Genomic DNA, 22,790 nt, shown 5'->3' on the forward strand with positions numbered 1-22,790 from the left:
GGTTGATGCAGTTCTATGTGCTGTATATGTAAAGAATAGATGTACATCTAATGCTATTAGAAACAAGACTCCTTATGAAATGTGGTATGGGCACATTCCTTTGGTAAAGCATCTCAAGGTCTTTGGTTCCACATGTTATGCCTTGATACCAAAGGTACATAGAAACAAACTTGGTGCAAGAAGTCGTAAGTGTATCTTCCTGGGGTATTCAAACACCTCCAAAGCATACCTTCTCTATGATGAAGTCAATAAAAAGTTTGTTTTATCTAGAGATGTAATCTTTCTTGAATCATCCAAAACTGACAATGTTGTTGAGCAGCAACTTGATCGCTTGGATAGATTCGCAAATGAAAAATCATTTCAAGGATTTCATAATCAATTCCACATCATGAAGGGGGGTTCCTATACTAGATCAACCTATGGAATCTTCTTCTGAAGCACTCTCTCCCCCGCATGAAACTCCAACAATGGATGATACTTTGAGTGATGTGATTGACAGAATTGGGAGACTCAATCTTGATTCAGTGCCAACTCAATCAACGGAGCAGCATGGACCATCTAAGAAAGGTCCCCCAAAGTGGCTAACAAAGACACTTGAAAGTGTTCATCCTGATGAGGTTGGAAAGACAGGAACTAGAAATTCAAACCAGCAAAATGGAGGTGATGTAGGTGACTTTGATTCACCTGTTGATATGGATGTTTCTTATGATTGTGAATTGAATTTGTTTACAGATTTTGAACCAACTTCCTTCAAAGAAGTTGTTTTTCATGATGAATGGAAAGAAGCAATGCAAAAGGAGTATGATACCCTGATAAAGAATGGCACTTGGAAGTTGGTTGATCCTCCATTGGGAACCAAACCAATTGGCTGCAAGTGGGTCTACAAGAACAAGTATAAAGTTGATGGCTCACTTGACAAGCAAAAGGTCAGGCTTGTGGCAAAAGGTTTTGCACAGAAGGAAGGGGTTGATTATGAGGAGACTTTTGCCCCCACGGCGAAACAGGCTACCATCTGGACACTCTTTGCCCTAACAGCTCAGAACGGTTGGAAAGTCCATCAAATGGACGTAAAAATTGCTTTCTTGAATGCAGATCTAAAAGAGAATGTTTTTATGTCCCAACCTGAAGGATTTGTTATAAAAGGACATGAACATAAAGTATGCAAACTTGTGAAATCCTTGTATGGCCTCAAACAAGCACCGCGAGCCTGGTATGAAAAACTAACTGAGCATCTTCTGAAACTCAATTTCAAACATTATGATCTTGATGATGCAACTTTGTTTGTTAAGAAGGTTGGCAAAGCAGTTGTATATCTTGTAGTATATGTAGATGATCTTTTGATGACAAGGAACAATGAGAGCTACATTGCATCCATAAAGAAGGAATTGAGGAAAGGTTTTGAAATGACTGATTTGGGCTATGTTCACTACTATCTTGGTATTGAAGTAACTCAACATCCAAAGTCCATATTCCTTTCTCAAAAGAAGTACATTGGAGATCTGTTGAACAGATTTGGCATGACTGAATGCAATCCTTTGACTACTCCAATGGAACAAAACTTAAAGCTCACATCCATTGAGGGAAAAGAATTTGAGGATGCAACAAAGTATAGACAACTTGTAGGAAGTCTCAATTACCTAACTACTACCAGACCAGACATTTTGTTTGTTGTTGGAATCCTCTCCAGGTTTATGCAAAAGCCTTGTGAGGGACATTGATCTGCTGCAAAAAGAGTTCTAAAGTACTTGAAGGGAACTCAAGACTTTGGAATCAAGTATACACAGGTGGGAGACTTCAACTTGATTGGATACTCTGATTTAGACTTCGATGGAGACAAAAAAACTAGGGTATCTACTTCAGGTTATGCTATGAGTCTTGGATCAGGAGCTGTCTCCTGGAGATCACGCAAACAATCAGTTCCAGCAGATTCCACAACAGAGGCAGAATATGTGGTAGCAGCTGAGGCAACAAAAGAAATTGTGTGGCTTAGGAAAATTCTTGAAGATTTGCAAGTAAAACAAGTACAATCGACCCCACTCATGATTGACAATACCTTGGCAATAAAGCTAGCCAAGAACCCAAAGTTCCATGATCGAACGAAGCACATCAATACAAAATATCATCTGATTCGACATCATGTTGAGGCCAAATTAATCCATCTCCGCCATTGTTCCACTAATGAACAGATTGCAGACATCTTCACTAAAGCACTTGGAAGAGAAAAGCTTGAAAGATTCAGAACGATGCTTGAACTCACCAACATCCCTTCAGATTAAGGGGGTGAATGTTGACACCTAATCATAGGGATTGGGTGAACAACTGTAATTAGTGTAAATAAATAAAGAGGAAATGGAGAGTCATCGGGAGATGCACTGAACAGTCACTCCCTCTTATATATAATAATGAACAACCTGAATCAATCAATCAATCACATTTGAGGAGTTACCTCCTAGTCTGACAAATTCGATTTTGTAGGCCAACATAACTGCTTTCTTCATCATTTTGCTTGTTGCCTTCATCAAGAGGATTGTGCTTGTCTTGGAGGGTTGATCTATACACTAGGTTCACTCATATACATTACATATATGCTCAAGAAGAGCTCTTTACACGTCTTTGACTCTTTGACTTTCCTAAACCTATAGAATGAGCAAGAAACTCATTCTTATAATTTGCAAAAATAATATTTATTTTTCTTCACAGGTACAAAGATCAAAATCACATTTGTAAATACCAAACCTAGTTACACTTTCTTCAACACTCCCTCTTAACTAGGGAGATATTTATAATGGTACTTGGTCATTCTCAATCTGAAGAATTTCTCATAAGAAGAATCGGATTGGTAATCCATCTATATAACATCATAGTAACCAACATTGTTTATAGCAAGGCCTTGACTAACAGCTCTATCTCTCATAAGATCAGAGCAAAATGTTGGCGAGACCAATGATTTATAGACACCTTTATCATTGTCTCTCAAAGTACATAACCACCCGAGTGTTCACTGAGTATGACCTTCTAGGACTATTCTTATCTTGGGTTCCCAACCCTCAAAGAATATAGGGTGCCAGATGATTACCCAATCGTCCATTCTTTCTTCCCAAGTGAAGACAAGAATGTTGTGTCTATCATGTGTCTACATTTCTATTCATGACCTTCACCTAGACTTACGATCGTTAGTCCTGGTCTAGTGCATGACACATGAGATAGAAAAACACAGTTGTCACTCCCTTTTAATCAAGGGTGATCTAATCCAAGCTCCATCTTGATCAGGGACCTGTCAGAGCTCCCTCTTAGCTAGGGACTCTTCTATACATCAACAACTTCTTCTTTGTGGGTCCTTCAGTTGCTTGATCAACTTCTCCCCTTTAAGTCATGAAAGTTAGTTAAGCTTCCTTCTTGTAGGGCAACAGTCATCGATCACTTTCCTCCTTAGTTCGTCATGTCATTCCTTTCTTTATGGAAAGTGGCCTTCTTCATATCTGGAACCTTCATCATATGACTACTTCTTTCTCATCATGCTTCTTCCATTCATCACGTGAATGCTAGTTGTACTTGTAAGTAGCCCTGCATGAACTTATCCAAATATTATTCAAGAAATCAAATATATCATTAAATCAAATCGTACCTTACTAGGTGGCTCTTCATCATGACATCTTTCTGTAGGTATCAGCATCCTGCATTCATGTTGACACATCTCCCAAAGATATCCATTGTCAAGGGTCTACATCTTTTCCATCAGAGTCTTCATATCTTTCCGGGAGATTTTCTAGTCAAGTCTTCTTGATCTTTTGGATGTTGATTGCCTTCATCAGGGTTGCATATCTCACGATCTCTTCCTTCCTTACACATTCCATTCCCATGTGCCTTTTAATCAGAGTTTCTTAGTTGTGATCAGCCACCTCATACTTCATATGAGGATATATTATGTTGATTTCATCTAGTGTAACTTATGCCTTCCTGCATCCTTTTAGAGGAGGAGATCCTTTTTCCTCTCAATCATGCTTCTTAAGATAGAAGTAATGATCCATGTTACCTGCAACCATATGACATGACATTATAATATTAAACACAAGCATACATACCTTATTTTACCTTCAAGTCATCGAGGCTTCTTCCAACAGCTTCCTTGATTGAAGAGATCTTCAATCCCTTGATCGGCTTCATGTCATCACATCATCATCTCATGGATTCCATAAGTTGGAGTTCTTGCTGAAACACTTGCATCATCTCATGGATTCCATAAGTTGGAGTTCTTGCTGAAACACTTGCTTCTTCTCTAGATTAGTGAACCCTACGACGAGGATTCCATCAGAGAATTTTTTAGGATCTTGTATGTCCCCAACTGGCAAGTGTTTCCTTTTTGACTTGATGTATGATGAGCCTTGTCCTAGATGACTCTTTCCTTCAATGTCCACTGAGGTTTCCAAGAGCTATATCCTTCATGTTTAACTGCCATGGATTTAGTCCTTCATGATTCCCAAGGTGTTGTCATGAGCTCTTGTTTCTAATGTTTCCATGATGCCATGATGCATCTTAATATCATGGTCATATCTAGAGATTTAGGAGCTTATGATAGGACCCCTTTTGTGAGGGAGGCCATCTAATCATAGTGGAGATCTATTGCTCCCTCTTTCCTTGGCCCTTTTCTTCAGCTTCCTCCATCTTTCCGGCGATATGAGCTTTCTTTTCACAATATTTCCATAGCACTGTTTTGTCTTGCTTGAGGACCAAACTTTCCTTTCCTTTCTGCAAATGTTTGAGTCCTTTAACCTTCAACATTTTTGCCTTCAAATTGTCTTTCTCTATTTAGCATAGAGATCACAAATTGTTGAATGAGGTAACCTTCTTGTTTATGAACATTTGTTGCCTTGTTCATCAATTAGAACAATGATGATTGTCTTCTTATCATCTTTCCCAGATCTCATGAAGATATTCCTTCATTCTTTGATACCTTCAACCAGGTCTAAGTGATATGACCTTCTTCACTGTATTTCATATATCTCTTTTATGTCTCTTTTCTTGCTACGTAGTGATGAGAGGACCTTAAGAGTTCCTTCTCACGAATTCCAAAGGGACCTTTTTCTTGATATGTTCACTGAATTCTTTTATCTATGAGGATTATGACAATCCTCCTAATTTCCTAATTTCATGCAAGGACTTTTCATGACCTATCCAACCCATAGATCTCCTTGCAATCATGAAGTCAATTAACCAAACTTGATTATAAAAATGAGAGATACTTACTTGACAAGTGAAGATGAACACTTCTACTTTATCACTTTGACTCTTGTTGGAGAAGATGTATTGGAGTTTTCCTCTTGGATGATCTTCTCTTTGATGGAAAGCCTTTCTTCAATGGAAAAGGTTGCTCCTTTTGATGAGGATGCTCTGCTGCTTTCCTTCGATGATTTTCTTCTAGGGCAAGGAAATGATCCTTGCTTTTATAACCTTGAAGATGATGACAATGTCTTTTCTCCTTCAATATGCTTTGTGTTCTTTTGCAGTGTCGATCAGGATTGTTGTTGTAGACTGTCTCCTTGATTACATAGACAAAAACACTTGTTGGTGTAGACTGCTGTTGTTGATTGCTACGGTCTGATCAAGATCAGGGTTTGTTTCTTCAATGCAGATCTTGATATCTTTCAGCTTGCTTTGATGTCCTGCTAGAAACTTGATCCTTGAAATGTCTCTTTTCTGCCCTTCCTTTGACTTAGACTGTAACCATAGCTCTGATACAAAGTTGAAGAATCTAGGGCAAATGTAGTATTAATGTGATTCTTCTTGACTTGATAACTTTTTTTCCCGTGGAAAAAGTCGTAATTTTCATTAATAAGAGAAAATTACATTCTGTAGATGTTGAGCATATGCAGAGTGTAAGGCATTCCCTGTCCAAAATAAGTTTAAAACAATGATATAATGCTCCACGCAGGGAGCAAACTGATCAAAAAGCAAAAAACATTATGGTCTCTATGCAGAGAGAGTGTAGTTCAGCTTAGTTCTGTAATAACATGTAGGAGAAAACATAAATATTTACATATAAACAAAATAAACTTCCTGACTCAAGTTGAGCCTTCAGTTATGCTTCTGGATCTATGAACGGTCTATGATAGTGCTGATAGGTAACACCATCCTTCTCCTCATATATCAACCAAGTACCATCATCCCTGTGCGCTGCTTCCTTGGATAGGTGATCGGCAGCTGAGTTGCGCTCCCTATAAATGTGATGGAAAACAAAAGAGTCAAAAGTCAAGATGAGCCTATGAATATCATCCAAGATATGCCTCAATGAGTATGCATTGCAATTAGATTTTTTGTTTATCCAGTTGCATACTAATTTTGAATCACCAAAGAGTTGAAGGTTCATGCACTGTTTGTTCAGGGCAAAATGAATGAGGTATTTGGCAGTTAAGAGCTCAGCGTAGTTATTGGTTCCTCTGCCCAGACCCATTTGTATTTTGAAGGAATGGGTTTCTGATATGTGTAATATGGCTCCCCCCCCACATCCTATCTCCTGTGCCGATCCATCGAAATAAGCCCATGGCATGGAGGTATTTATGGTTTCCGACATGATGTTCCTGTGATGCTATTGAGTGGTCTCTTCTGGAATAGAGTGATAGTCGGCTAAAGTTCTAGACAATATAGAGGGCCAGTGTGGAGCCTTCTGCTGAAAAATAATACAGTTCCTGGCTATCCAGATAGCCCAACATATGAGTAGTGGTAAATTTCTCTCCTTTCTAGTGGCAACCTTCCACCAGTTGTTCCATGTGTCTTTTATATTATCGTCGTGCCACCGACATGATATGGGAAGCGATGTGAGTAGGCTGTTCCATAGCTCTTGGGTGGTAGGACAATCCAGAAAGAGGTGGTCATTGTCCTCACTGCAGTTCCTGCAAAGGTGGCACCAAAATGGTCCTAAATAAGATCGCTTCATCAAGTTTGCACCAGTCGGGATTTTGTTGTGCAGAATAGACCACATTAGCAGCCTCGTTCTAGGGGCCGCTTTTAGCTTCCACATAAGGTTCCACCAAGGCTCAGTGGCTTGGGGCTTATAGGGTTCCATCAATACCAGATATCCTATCTTGGGTGCATATGAGCCATGTTTAGCAAATGCCCATATAAGTTCATCATCCCCTTCTGTGATCCTGATGTGGGCCTCTGTTAATGCAGTTAGGTAGTCATGCCAGTCCTGATGCTAGTGCGGAAGGATATTTAGAAAGGTCCCTGATTTCCAAGCCTGTTGTGTCAAGGTGGAACGGGCATTGTCAGCAATATGGCAGATATGTGTGATGCCTTGATCAACAAGATGTGTTTTCAACTTCGCAGGTAGCCTATGAGCATTACCACAGCCAACCCAGGGGTCTTCCCCTATGCGCACTAGTGATGCAGATCAGATTCTCCATGTCAGCCCATTTCGAATAAGACTCATAGCATTTATTACAGCCTTCCAAATGATGGATATGTTTGAAGTAATCCTTTGTGCTTGTCTAATCCAGTCTAGAGGATTGGAAGGGGTTATATATTTAGAGACAGCTACCTTCGTCCATAGGCTGCGATTATTGAGCAATTGCCATCCTAACTTTGCTGCCAATGCTTTGGAGAAGATATCCAATCTCTTAATCCCCCAGCCTCCCCACCATTTGGGCAAGGCAAGGGTTTCCCATCTGGCCCATGCAAAAATTCTCCCAAGTTGTTTCCCCTTCCATAAGAAACGACAACAAATGTTTTGTAATCTGGCCAATATTCCTCTAGGGATCCAAGCCAACGTCATCCAATATACGGGCGTTGCTTCCAGAACAGCCTTGATCAGGACCAACCTGCCTGCTCTTGACAAATATTTGTGGTACCATATGTTAAGGCGTTTTTCTACCTTGGTGATTAGCCAAGTCCAATCGGCTATTTTATATCCATGTGGCTTTAGTCGATAACCAAGGTACCTCAACCCTTCTTCTAAAGGCAGGAGAGTAAAGGAGAATCTCCTGAGCGCATATTGAATTTCATGTTGAGAGCATCCTGTGGCTGTAATAGTGGATTTTGCTTCGTTCAGCACCATTCCCGTAGCTTTTTGGAATGTACCAAATGCATTGTGCAGAGATGTAAGATCGTCGATGCCTCCATTGAGGAAAATAAGTACATCATCAACAAAAAGCAGGTGTGTCAAAATGCAGGAGTTGGTGATCTTAATTCCCATAATCCGCCCTTGCCTGTGGTCTTCTCCAATGATTCTACTAAGACCCTCCATTATGAGTAGAAATAGGAGAGGGGATAGAGGGCATCCCTGCCTGAGCCCTCGTTCCGCATGAAAAAAGGGGGATGTTGAACCATTGATTAGTACACTGTAAGAGATGTTGGTTATACAGCACATGGTCCACTTAATGAAGGTGTAGGGGAAACCCAAATGAGTTAACAAAATGCGGATGTAGAGCCAACTAACTCTGTCGAATTTTTGATAGGTCTATCTTCAATATCATACCTTTTAGTTTTTTTAGCTGAATAGTGTGAAGGAGTTCCTGAGCAGTGCCTACCGCCTCGTGAATCTGTCTGTTCTGTAGGAAGGCAAATTGCTCTGGGGAGATGTGTGTGGACAGGATTGGCCTTAGGCAGTTGGCGATAATCTTTGCGATGATTTTGTAGATACAGTTACATAAAGATATAGGCCTAAAATCATCGAAAGTGGAGGGTTTGTCAGCTTTAGGGATGAGAGCTATGAATGTGGAGTTAAGGCCTTCCGACATCCTCCCGCGTCTTCGGCAATCTTCTATGATCCTTAACAAATCTGCCCCTATGATATCGAAGAAGGCAATGTAAAATTCCACTGTCCAGCCATCCGGCCCCGGGCTCTTATCCTTCTTGAGCCATTTTAAGGTTCCTTCGAGCTCATCTAGAGTGACTTCTCTTGTAAGTTCCTGGTCTACCTCCTGGTCTACGAATCTGGGGAAAAGCTGGGCAATACGCATCACTTCAGCCAGAGTAGCGATAGGAGGAGCCTTGTAAATATCTTTAAAATGTGAGTTTGCCTGAGCTGCCAGCTCACGAAAGGATTGAATAGCTTGTCCATGCTCATTTTTTAGCTCCCATATAGTATTGATCGCCTTCCTCCCATTAGCAAATGTATGGTAGAATTTGGTATTATTGTCCCCTTCCTTGAGCCAAATTGCCCGACTCCGAAGCCTCTAGCTCTCTTCTCTGTCCTTCAGGATTTGTGTCCTCCTGTGCATTAGTAAGGCAATTTTATCTTTTTGTTCTTGGGAGGTAATTATTCCTCCGGTATCCTCCTCGAAGGTGTAGATTTCCTCCTCTGCTGATCTAAGCAGTTGGTCTTCCAGTTTCCTTTTCCTATGAGCCCAGGCTTTGGAAAGGGTTTTCAACTCCTTCAGATTATGGACAAAGTCTTCCGCAATGTTCCCATCAGTACCTGGTCGATGTGCCTTCCAAAAGTCAACCACCATCCTCATGTAATTAGCGTCCCTTAGCCATATGGAGTTAAATTTGAAGGAAGCCTTTGGCTTATCAATGGCATCCTGCATTTCCAGATAGATAGGTCTGTGATCAGATAGACCCCCAGATCCAACCCATTGTGTGATACGGGTGCCTCTATTGACCAGAGGCTCTTTGATTAGGAATCTGTCGAGCCTTCTGGCAAGGCTTGCCTCACCAATTCTATTATTCCTCCATGTGGGCTGAATTTTGGCAGAGGGGATGTCTATAAGGTTGTGGTCCTCCAGAAGATTCTCAAAGAATGCTGATAGCATATCCACCTGTGCTTGTTGGCCCCATGACTCCGCATACCCTATAGAGAAATTCAGATCCCCTCCCAGGATTATGTTGTCTTGCTGGAGGATTGTTGAATTAAGCAGTTTCCTCCAGTAGTCGGCCCTATCATGACAAGGGCCGTATACATTGATGATTTTGTAGTCAGCTTCAAGGGTGGATGAGAATATATCAGCTCCCAGGTACCCATGTCCCCCCCAGACACTATTCAGTTTAATAGAACGGTTGTAAATACCCAGGGCTACCCCTCCAGATCTACCCGTGGCATCTAGCGAATAAAAAGACCATCCTGGTAACCATGATTCGAGTAAGGGAGTGATGGTGTTGGCAGGGCCTAGGGTTTCTTAGAGAAAAAGGATATCTACAACTTCCAAGGCAATCAGTGGTTTCATGGCTAGTTTTTTCCCAGGGCTAGCCAACCCTCGACAATTAAAGGAGAGCATCTTCATGGAGGGGGGAAATCTAGGGTTTGCTCTACTCTAAGAACCCAGTATATGGCTTTTTGTTTACCCGTGGCAATCTCCTCCCCTGCTTGGTGCTTGGCTTTGTAAAGTGAGGAAGGGCACCCCTGAGTTGGTTTAGGTAATGAGGGGGTTGAGTCGATACGAAATCCGATAGCATTGAAGCCTTGTGAGCGTAATCTCGAGCGAAGGGGGTATCGAGGTTCAGTGCTTATAGGATGGTCAGAAGAAGGGTGTAAAGGGGCCTCAGGGATGGATGGCTCGGAGGTAGTGTAGATAGGAGGGGTCATGATAGGGCAAAGCTAATTGTTAGAGGGCTTCTGCATGGAGCTGGGGGGATGAAGGGAGACATGAGCTTGAGTAGAACAGAGGGATGCATCCGAGGAATAAGCAGAGGCTCTAGCTTGAGTGTGAATTGTAGAATTACTTGGAGATTCAGATGCAATAAAAGCAAAGGAGTGAGAAGGAATTGTCATACCCGTGGAAAATGCGTCCCCTATAGCTGCCCGAGCTCTCGTCAGAGGTGGAGAGGGTGGCTGAAGTGGAGCTTTCCCACGCTTCTTCTTTGCCTCTTTCTCAAGTGCCTTGCCTGCTTCTACAGTTACTTGTTGTGGCTGATCTTCTACCTCCATTGCAGACTATGACTGGTCCTGAGGGTTTGAAGTGCCCGGTTCTTTTTCAATTGACCTCTGACCCCCTTGTTGATCAGGGGGCAATCCCTGAATACGTGGCCAACCTTGTGGCATCTTCGACATCTATAAGGTACTCCTTCGTAATCCAACAGTTGTTTCCGAGAGTATGTCCTCCATTGTATGGTGATGTGTTCCTGTAAACCCCCTCTGGTGTCCATATGCACCAGAATCCTGGCATAGGCCATCTTGCCTGTGGATAGGTAAGACTTGTCGTACTCCATATACGTGCCTAGGGAGTTCTCGATGCGGTGAAAGATGTCTTCGGACCAGAAATGTAGCGAGAGCCCCGGCAGTCTAATCCAGATTGGGCCGACCCCTATCTGCTCTGTTTCCGGGTCAAAAAGTGGTGTCCATCTCTTCAGAAGGACAGGCGCATGCTCAAAGTGCCAGTATGAAGATAAAACCTAGTTCGTGTGGTCAGGCCTGGCGAACCTTAATGCGAACCAGCCTCTCACAAAGGTCTGCACCGTAGGTATATCGGCCAAGTGATGTCCCCAAACCTCAAAGGCCCATAACTTTAAACAGGCCGCAGAGTAGTTTCGGCCTCGGATTCTTCCAACCAAAACCCTGTCCGCGAAATCCATTGTTTCCCCTAACTGAATGTCCTCCTCGAGCCTGAGAATGATGTCTTCAGCTTTAGATCTAAAGCATCTGGATTTCTTGTGAGGCCTCGCTTCAGTGGTTGTATCCTCCCGGTGATCAGAGCTTTCCCCAGAGACGGGTGTGTAGGGGAGGGGCGAAAGGAAGGGCGTCCGATAAGGGAGGGATGTTCAAGAAGCTGTTGGATGGGGGAGCAGATGAATGCGGCGTGATCAGGGGTTCGGAGGCGACTATGGTGGATGAGCTGGGTAATGAAAAGTTGAAACCGAAGGATGAAGGGAGGGAGGTTAGGCCAGCACAAGTATCCACAGGCAAACCCTAGTGAGGAAGGTGACAGCGGAGGGGTGGAAAGGGACGGCCAGGTCGGGGGGTAACCCGAGGCAAACCCTAGTGAGGAAGGTGACAGCGGAGGGGTGGAAAGGGACGGCCAGGTCGGGGGGTCATCCGACAGAATCACCGGATGGTCCGAAGGGCCCGAGAACAGAGGTAAACCAGCGATGGTTTCGTTCAACACACAGCTAAACAGGGTCGAGCCTTCCTCGGTAGCATGCGGGGTCGTCCAGATAGAGCCTTCCACCAGCAGTTCCTTCGAGTAGTCAACAAGATCGAGGTCCATAGCTATCGGGAACGCAAAATTGCCAGCTGCCTATGGGTAACCGTCGAGGGAGCAGCAAGAAGGGCAAGCGGAAGTGTGACCGGAGACCTAAACGCCGGGCGCGGAAGCAGGTAGGTTACGGCGCAGTAACTTGGTAAAAAACCTTGTTACGGTAGCAGAGACAGAGGGTAAGGTAGAGCGACCATCACTGTCAAGTGGCCTACATGGTCCTGTTGTTTGCTGCCAGCTATAGTGTCTCGTACTGCAAACACGAGGCCCTACCCGTATTTGCCCGCGCATTCCATCCTCAAAAGAATCTGACTTCCCTTGTGTTGGATAAGGGAGACTTGACTTGATAACTATTTGTGAGGTGTTCTAACTTTTCTTCTTAACATAGTCTTCAATTGTTATTATTAGGGTGTGTCTTCATTAGTTCATCAAATAGCTACCAAAACGAAGAGACAAGAACACAAGATGTTTGGCTTTCTGCCAAGGCCAAAACCTCTCCCTCTTGGAGAGGAAAACCCACACAATTCTTCTTATAGAGATTCCATTTGATGAATACCAAGACCTTGACCCCTGATCTACTAGGCCACTCCAAGATCAAGACACCAATCCTCTTCTTATTGTTGAGATCATCATCATCACTGTTGCTTCATGGAGGTCATCATTACTGCACCTTCACTGAGATATTCATTCTAACAACGATATCATGAATGTTGCTCCATTGTTACATCTTCACTGAGATATTCACTGTTCTTTTACTGAGATCATATCTTCACTTGAAGCATCACTAGTAACGTGAATACTTGTTACTATGTCTTCATAAAACAGAGACTGAGATTATAACTTTGTCCAGATTGTATGTTGTGTCAAAGCGTATTTCTGTGACATCTATTCATCATGAATATACCAAGACTAAGTATGCTTCTGTGAAATCATCGAGATTCTTCTCATCATAGTTAAGACGAGACTCGATTATGCCGAGACAGAGTATGCTAAGAGTATATTACCTCGATCTTCTTTATTGCAAATATGCTGAGACAGTGGTTGTGACTAGATAACATGACGAGAGTGCATAGCGAGATTACTTAGATCAGAGACTACATTTAGTATGCCGAGTGTGAGTGTGTTCTCTGCCTGCACCGAGAGCCTCATTATATTACCCATCTGAAGGACAGAGACCTTCTAAGATTGTGAGGTCTTAGGACTGTCCTCACTCACTATGATTGACATTGAAAACTTCAAAGATGTCTGAGATTATGTTCTATACCCACGAAGAATCACAGAGAAAAATCTGAGATATCTTCCTTATCTTTTGCGGAGACCCCAGCTAGGTATATATAGTGGCTTTCCCTCCATATTTAGCCGACCTAAGCCAATGAAGAGTTGTGTCTTCAATGCAAGCCGACGTGACATCCTTTAATTCAATTTTGTAACAACAACATATTCATAACATGAAAACTAAGATACATAGTTGGACCATTAAAAATAAACAACAAGAATACAACAATAAAAAAATTGTGTTGTTCGCAATTAGCATTGTTATGTAGCAAAAGCTTTAAAATACAAATGTCAAGCAGACTTGATCATTGCACACTAAGGTAGGATCACCATAGTTCAACATTCATGTGCATGCAAGGCTTTGAATTTGTCCATTCATTCAATGGATAAAAATAAATGAACAAGTTAAATTAGGAGTTCTCATGTAATTAAGCAACCCTAAGCTAGTCCAATTCAGGACATTTAAACTAAGCTTGGGCCAACAAAAGAGATTTACATGCATTTTTCACAACACCAAGAAACAAATTTGTTCCAACAGGGACTTTTGGGATTTGTGTGCCTTTTGGGGGTTGGGGTTATACAATCATGTGTAAGAAAAACTTGGTTGTGAGATTCAAAAAAATGCCAAATTTGATTGTGGATGGGATTAGGGTCCCAAAAGGGCAAGTGCTATGAGTACATATAACTCAGAGTAGTTTGCCATGCAATTATTTTGCTCTTGATTTTGTGAAGCAACTCTTATAAGTTAACAAAGATGCTTCTAAGCAATTATTCTATGAGTAGGGTTTTTCAAAGGTTCTTTTTGTGGAAGAGTTTTTAGAGGTAAATGTTATGCTTTCAATTCATTATAGAACACCTAACAACACCCCTACTCTCTTCTCAAATAGTTGGACGTGTTCAAACACCTAAAAAACCCTTTAAAGAGGAAAGTTCCATACCCCCTAGCGGAACTCTCCCTCTTCAATTCAGTGGATACTTTATCGCTAAGAAAGCAACCTCAATCTCTTTTATTTCCCTTGCACAAGAGACTTTAGGGTAATTGAAGTTGTATTTAGACCATGCTCTGATAGGTAGGTTCAATTGACTCTAGCCTCAACTCTCAAACCTACACCAATGGATTTCTATCCCATACATCACTCCTCGAGGAACGAGCCTATATCTACCCTAGTATCCATAGTGCAAATGACAAGGACCACATCCTTCACTTCAGACACTAGTTCTTGGAACACGTTGATTTAGGCATGAAACCCTAGTACCCTTCTTGTGATGCCTCCTCTAGGTCTTTATCTTCAAAACTATGTGGCTTAGACTTAATAATTTTCGTCTACCCTTTTTTTGGGATTGAACACAATTGAAATCAATTGGCTAGGGCATTTTGATTTGCACTCCCATAAATTCACAAAAGATATATCGCCACTTGCACAAGGATGTGCAATGACATGGACCTCATGAAAGGTTTGCACAAAGAAAATTGGATAAAGACGGATGATCATTGATTTTACATGGAAGCGTGACTTGAGAGGAATGCAAGTCATGCTTGGCATTTGGGCATTTGTCAATATCTTGTCCACAACATAGCGCAGAAAATTGGAAATGAATTCCCATAAACCTAATAGGGATGGGAGTAAGAAGCATAATATACAAAGGCCCACTTTGTAGCAAGGTGGGGAGAACATCACCACCTGGTAGAAGTAGCAGATCCGTCCAGGGAAGAGAGTCTCGAAGAAGGCAAAGCAATGTCAATCAGCAATATCTTGGATAAAGCCGATTCAGGAGTTAGCTCCCTGAAGCAGAGGATGCTAGTATCCTAGCCCCCTCCATGGTGGGATCGGCAGAGCAAATCGTTGTATTAGAGGGGTGATGGAAGTGAATCAAACCCTTCTGAAAACCTGAATAGTGAAATTGACCGAGACCCGTTAGAGAGTCCAATTAAATCCGATGACAAGGAACGGACCAAGGTAAAGAAGAAAACAGAAAAGAAAGACCGCAAACCTGCCGATATGAATAACTTCAAATTTATATACTTCGTATTTCTGAATCAAAAATGTTTAGGAGATTGAACTCTAAAGCACACTTGAATCTGGACAGTAGTTACCAGAGGATTAATCTTTCAGGATTAGTGAATTTTACAAAGGGCAAACTGCGATTATCTGTTTGTGAGTAATGTAATCCTCACACCAGTTTAGTAAAATCTGGATTGTATAATTTTTCTGGACAATGGGGTCCTAAGTTTTATACGAATTAGAAATCAATTTTACACTCAGAATTCGCCCATAAAAAGCATGTTGAGCTCAGTTCCGCACTTCGGTCTTCGACCCTCTCTCTTCAATTTCTAGTCATGTCAAGTTTTTTTTATCGCAACAAATAGGAATAACAACTCCAGAGGAACAAACCCGGACATAAAATTCTCAAAAATGTCCACAAAAGCGCCCAAAAAAGCAAACAAACGGAAATGGGAGAAAATTGAGCATATTTACCAATTCATATCGATTTCCGTCGAGCTCAAATGCAGCAAAATGCACCGTGATGCCTCGTCCCCTGCCGGATTTTCTAATGGGTTCTCCAATGGGTCTCAGGTCTGGACCTTGGTCTTCGTCGCTACCCTTTGATCTCTCCTCTTCTTTGTCTTTCTCCTTCTCTTTTTCTGAAGTGGGTTTTGCGGTGGGAACAGAAACAGGAATGTTGTTATCATCTTCTTCGTCACTGCTGTGGGAGACATGAGCCAACCGCCTCTTTCCCATTGTGTATTCTCATGCGGCTGCTTCTATCTGAATACCAGAAAAATGGAATTACTGTTTTTTGAAAATGTAACAGAGCTTCTTGCTATGTATATCTATATAAGCGGTCTCAGAGAGGGAAAGAGAGCACCCATCTGGCGGTGTTTGAGACCTTGACGCCAGAACAAACCGGTTGTACAATAATAAATGTTTTTACATGAATTGAAAATAAATAAATAAATAAACATGATATCGTTATTAAGAAAAGGTTTCACATTTATGGCATAACTTTTGAATAAATAATGCCGTTGATTTATGGTAAACTTTTATTTTGTGTTTTTAAAATTTGTAGTTATATAGTTTAATTCTATATTATGTTTACATTTTCAGGGTAGTATATTTATCTGTGGTTTGTATTTTTTTGGGGTTGGCATTAAATTTTATATAAATCAATTCGTTTACATTTCATAGGTGTATTTATTTATAATTGTGTTGAAATGAAATCTTACATAAATTAATTGGTTTATATTGTATGAGTGTTATATTTATTATATTTGTTTTTTTTAATTGTATGAGTGTTATATTTATATTGTATGGGTGTTATATTTATTATATTTGTTTTTTTTTATTGTATGAGTGTTATATTTATTATATTTGTTTTTTTTATTGTATGAGTGTTATATTTATTATATTTGTTATTGGTTTACATTTTATGAGTGTTATATTTATTATATGGTAGTTATGGTATAACACATTCAATTTTGTTTTTGCAGTATATTAGTTTGTTTTTATCAAAAATTTAGTTTAATATTGTGAATGGAAAATTTAGTTTAACATTGGGAATGCAATTTTTGTTATTTTTTATTATTATTTAAATCATTTATTTCTAAAGTGATTGATTGACGTCTTATTATGGGTTGTTTAGTAACTTCCATTTCTATTAGTTACTAATTTTTTGTTTTTAGTTTTATTTCCATTTTATTTAACTTTTGATTTTTTCTATTATTTAATTTATCATTATTAAAAACATATTTAATAAATTTAATTATAAACAATTATGTACATTAACAAGGGCTACATAGTAGTAGTACTGTCGCTTAGCTTAAATATAGCTTAATTAAACTAAAAATAATAAAGATAAATATTTCAATATGAAAATAAAACAAGTAATAAAAATATTATATTATTGATTGTCATCAACAAAAAAAAAAAAATGATTAACTAATATTGTTTATATTAGCATATATACACTTTAATATATATAATTTTTTATTAATATATTAAATTTTATTAAAATATTGTTTTAATATAGTAATAAGTCATCTTAAATTGAAATTATTGAGAGAAAATGTAATTCATGAAAATGTAAATACTAGGAAAAAGGAAAAAAATAAAAACAAAAATGTTAAATAAAAGGAAAAAACAAAAAAAAAAAAAGTAACTAACAAAAAATGAAGTTACTAAACAACCCATAATAAGACCTCAACCAAACATCTTACAAATAAATAATTTAAATATTAATAATAAAAAAACAAAAAATGAATTCTCAATGTAAAATATGGATATTGGCACAAATTCTTGGTCAAAGATAAACTAATGAAATATTTAAAAATGCCAAATTAAATAAAATAAAATAAAATCTAATAAAAATTCTTCCAGCATGAGAGAGATGTTGTAATTTTTAGCATTTTGACTCGTGGATTTACATAAAAACAAAATAAAATTAGAATTTAATATTAAAACAAAAAACAAAAAACAAAACAAATGATTATAATTATTAATATAACATTTTCACTGAGTATAATTACATAAAGATAAAATAATAAAAACAATAAATAAAAATATAAAAATAAAATAGAATAAAAAACAAAATTATATAATTAAAAACAAGCCTAGATCCATCTTAATTCTGGATCTACCAAGCACCAAGAGAGATCAAATCTCTTTTCATATTAAAAGAGGTTTGCATCTTGAAAAATTTGATCCCTCTTAGCTCTTAGTAGATCCGTAGTTAAGATGGATGTAGGTTTGAACGTGAAACCTGGCGCTAAACCCCACACAAATCAATTGGTTTGCACCTCATGCCTGTTATACTTATCTATAATTTATTGTACTTTGTATTTTTTCAAGGGATCTATTTCTTGTTGAGATGAAGTGATCTCTATTATAATGGACATTATTAGTGACATAGACATATATTGGGTTATGAACTCATATTTCTTGGGATTTGAAAGCTTTGGGGAATCTTACTGAACTAAATTTCCCAAGTTACTATGTAGTTGAATTAAAGTTATAATTTATAATAAGATTTATTTTATCCTTGGAGTTATTAAATATTAAGAAGAATCAAAATTATAAAAGATATTTGCAACTAACTCACCCAACTTATTATATAGTTGAATTTAATTTATAATTTATAATCAGAATTGTTTTAACCTCAAATTTATGTAAGTATCGAGAAGAATCAAATTTTTAAATAATATTTGCATTTCAAGAGAGTTGATCTCTCTTCGCACTGAATAAAATCCAAGATTAAAAATTTGTTAAACTAGTTCAATCCCCAATAATTGTATAGCCCTTGTGAGTGAGAGAAAAAGTGTTTAAACCCTCGAAGTTGAGTTGCTTATGTGATAAGACTTAATACATTTTTCACTAGCCAAATTGTTTTAAGTGCACCTTGATGTGATACTTTAATAACCACTATATTATACAAAATTAACTAAATCTATAATGTTTCAAGGAAGTTTTGAATTCATTTAATTTGTTGATGTTGATTTTTGTTTGTTTATGTAATGTATGACGGCGATCGAAGTGGAGCTACTTTTCATAGCAAGCTTTCCTAACATAAAAGGCCACGGAAATGCTAGGAATAGCTCCCTCTAAAGGAAATTTAGAGAAAACCTCAACATATCCAAAAATCTTAGTTGATCCAATGCAAATTGTGAGTACCTTGGTGACCTTGCAATCTTAGAGCTTGATATCCAAATTTATGGGTCTTTTGACTTCAAACCATAGTGCCTTACAATGTTGGGTCCATGAGACTAGAAAATCAAGTGTTTCTCAATTTTAATGTTAGGAATGGGTTTCTTCATGGTTGTTTTGGGGTCTCAATCCAAGCATAAGACAACGTTGGATCAAGATCTCGGTTTATAATTAAAGTTGGACCCTTATATGGATGCGTCTACCTTTTCTTCTTTTGTATTTTTGGATCAATTGTTATGTTAGCCTAATTAAACATGGCTTTGGATCCTTTGTTAAATTTTCGAGATTGACTAGAGAAGGGAAGATGTCATCTTATACTAGCATCTATGTCCATATGGACTTAAAAAACCCAATATTGGGGAAAAAATCCATTAGGCTAGGGGAAAAGATGCATACCCAAATTGGATTACAAAATATTTCGCTCGGGTATATAACTACCACAAATATGGGCATTTGGAGAACAAGTGCTTGTCCAAAGCATCAAAGGAGATACCAAAAGAACATGATTTCAAATAGCAAAAATGGTCAAAAATATTATTTGATCATTGCATTGACATAAACACTCAAGGGGTGAGGAGTCCTCTTGTCTCTGCATATACAAATAAATATCTAGATTTAGCTCTTAAGCTAGAGGATACAAGCCATGGTTATGCTTAATCAAAGGAATCTCTTTCTATGAATGAAGGTAGGAGTTCTTCAATTGGAAAATCTATCACACTCAGGGATCCCATTATTGTAATGATGGAAGAATCCGCTAGTCCCTAAAAGCCTTGGATCTCAAACCATGATACTACATTACTAGCCATGACCATGATAGCACTAGATCAAAGGCCAAGGCCAATGCAAGCTATGAGAACAACGGGCATAAATCTCTTAAGGATAAACATAAAGATGAGGCAATCCAACTTGGCAAATGAGACTTTAAATTCCATCTAGGACTTCATTGTAAATTTAAAATCTTGAAGTAATGTGGCATCCACATAAGATCCCCTCTCTAAATATGTTAATTCTCGAATGAGCTTATTTTCTCTCCAGTGACTTATGGAGCGCTCATCGTGGAAAATTAGAGGGATGAGCCCTAATGCCAAGCAACAGGCTTTCAAAAGGAAATTAATTATCCAAAAAATGGACATATTTTTCATACAATAATCTAAAAACCAACAAGGACTAGAGGAGTTGAGAAACACATTTGATTGCTAACCATAAGAATTTATATTAACCCTATATGTAAAAGTGAAGGTATTGCAATATGGTAAAATCTGGTTATCATGGACATAATCAATAGGTAATGTTCATGACTTTTCATGAGACTCCCCTCCTCACTACCCATTTAGAGTATGGAAGGACAATTGATTACCAATATCGAGGGAACACTCCAACATAAGATCATCTTCACATAGAAGTGGAAGACTAACCATGATGGTAATGAGGCTCAAGTGTGTATTTAGTGAAAGATGAACATTTGAAAATGCCTTAGGAAGCAATGCATGTTTAGACACTCAAGGCCCAATAAAAGGTGTGGCATCCCAATTGCTTGAGGAAATATTGGCCTTCATAAAACTAACATCCAAACAGAAGATTGTGTTAGTACGAGCTCCTAGAAACCTTCACTACCCATGTCATCTATGTTGCATAATGAATATTGTTAGACCAAGCTATGGATTTCTTGTTTTTAAATTAAGATTCAAAGCACATTAAAATCAAATACAAAAATGCATCATCCACATATCATCTCTTATAAAAAAAATCTAAACAATTTCGATTGGAACAGTGATAAGATTAAAGCATCTAAAGGACTCAGGTCCTTATAAATTAACATTTATTTCACGTGTTAAATAGGGTGTCCAACCCAGAAAAAAATTCAAACGGTTAGTCATATATTTCATTCAATTTATATAAAATAAATAACATAATAAATTATAGATTCAGGGAAAATTAACCTCCTCCCAAAATATGTGCCTACATCTTAGTATGGAAAAAATCCTTACTTCATAGCAACCTTTGAATATATTGTTACAACATCAACAATTAGATATCTTCATCACACCAATAATCCTAATAAACTTGTCTTGGACATAGTTTATCCTTGTTGCTAAATAACTTGGACTTAAAAGCTCTTTAGAAAGGCAAGGCTTAACTTTGGATTTTAAGCCAAAAAATTACTATATTGAATACTCTAAGACAAATTGCAAGCTATGTCTACACTAAGAACATATAGGTTAATTGTTCTTTTGTTATTAGCTTGAGACCATCTGCCATATCTTGCAAACTCTTTATTTATTTTCTAAAGGAGCGATCACATTGTTTTTACTAGCAAATTTAAGTACTATGATTGAGTGCTTATATCATGGTTCCATACCCTTCCATTAACCATTTATAACATTTTAAGAATGCTAAGCAATCCCTCATTCAAGCAAATTTGCCCTTAAAGTTCATTCTTGTTAATTGTTGCAGGTGCATTACCATGTTACCAATGCATTAAGTATGAAGTTTTCATTAGGTTGCAAGTGCATCGTTATCATGGCTTACTCGATTGTGATCGTTGGCACTAATATTAATAGTTATAATATTAATTTTGGTTAATTAGATATAACTTGGGTGGGTAAGAGGAGAAGTTACTATCCTCCCCACATAAGTTGAATTTCTACTAGTGACATTTTTTCCCTTTATGGCTAGTTGGGGTTGGAAAGGTACCAACAATGCTACTATTCTTGGAGTAATTGAGAGTGAGATGAGATGTTTCCAAACCTTTATGTTAGTTAGGCCTATCTTTGGTGGTAAAGATGAGAGGTTTTTATCCTCTCTACCCATGTTCAAATCATGTTGTGACGTGGTTTCCCTTTAAGGGTTGATTGGGATCGTTAATGTACCAACAATCTCACTATTACTTGAATGCTTAAGGGTGGGATGAAATGTTTCCAAACACTTTCACCAATTGGGTTTAATTTTGGTCGTTAATAGGATAAGTTGTTATCATCCTCACCCAAGTTCAAAATCTACTTGTGAGATGTTTTCCCTTCATGGACTGCTTTGGGCTAACAAGATACCAACAATTATACAATAATTTAAATGCATGAGGGTGGAAGAATATGTTTCTAAACATTTTAATCCTAGGGGGAGCTCAATTGGTCATTGCCAATGTTGCTATGCATTTGACTAGCTTTGTGTGGCTAGATGTTTGGTTTAGATCCTCTTGGATTAAGCCAGGTATTATATATTAACGTGTTTACCAAATATGTTATTCACCAATGTGGGAAGTATCCCTTGATTTTCTCCATTAAACTTTTCTTAGATAAACATGTTGTATTATTAATTTAAGTTTTTTCTTTTGTTGGCTTGATCCATGGGGAATTTGCGCCCTGAATCTCATCGTTTACCTAATACTTCATAACACGACGATCACCATTAAGTTGCCCCTTGTGGGTTATTATTAATTTAATATATTATTTAACTATGCTTTTATCATTAAGTTATTGTTAAGTTGCCAACTACTCTGTAAAATTATTAGATTGTACATAAGTTACCTATAAGGTGTCCTCTCATCATCATATAACAGTTTCAAGATCATTTATGATATCATATAAATGGTCATAGCAAATAAAATTACTTAAATATTGTAGTGTATTTTCCTACGATGCAAATTGTGGTAAGATTACTTAAGTGTTTCTTACAACAATTCAAAAATAATTTG

The 22,790-nt window shown here is 38.3% G+C and overlaps 1 protein-coding gene across 1 annotated transcript in view; it reads right to left on the reverse strand.

The window, feature by feature from the left end:
- The window catches only part of LOC149151624 (protein REPRESSOR OF VERNALIZATION 1-like), a 337,711-nt gene extending 321,415 nt beyond the window's left edge, over positions 1–16,296 (reverse strand). Inside the window, exon 1 of the mRNA XM_089438337.1 lies at positions 15,878–16,296. Coding sequence (XP_089294463.1) covers positions 15,878–16,141 — 264 coding nt within the window. The 5' untranslated portion in view covers positions 16,142–16,296. The remainder of the gene's footprint in view (positions 1–15,877) is intronic.
- Positions 16,297–22,790: the final 6,494 nt, after the last annotated feature.

The sequence above is a fragment of the Pinus tabuliformis genome, chromosome 9 (assembly GCF_031772625.1).
Source record: "Pinus tabuliformis cultivar Carrire ecotype Pingquan chromosome 9, CPIR1, whole genome shotgun sequence".
Taxonomy (NCBI): Eukaryota; Viridiplantae; Streptophyta; class Pinopsida; order Pinales; family Pinaceae; genus Pinus; species Pinus tabuliformis.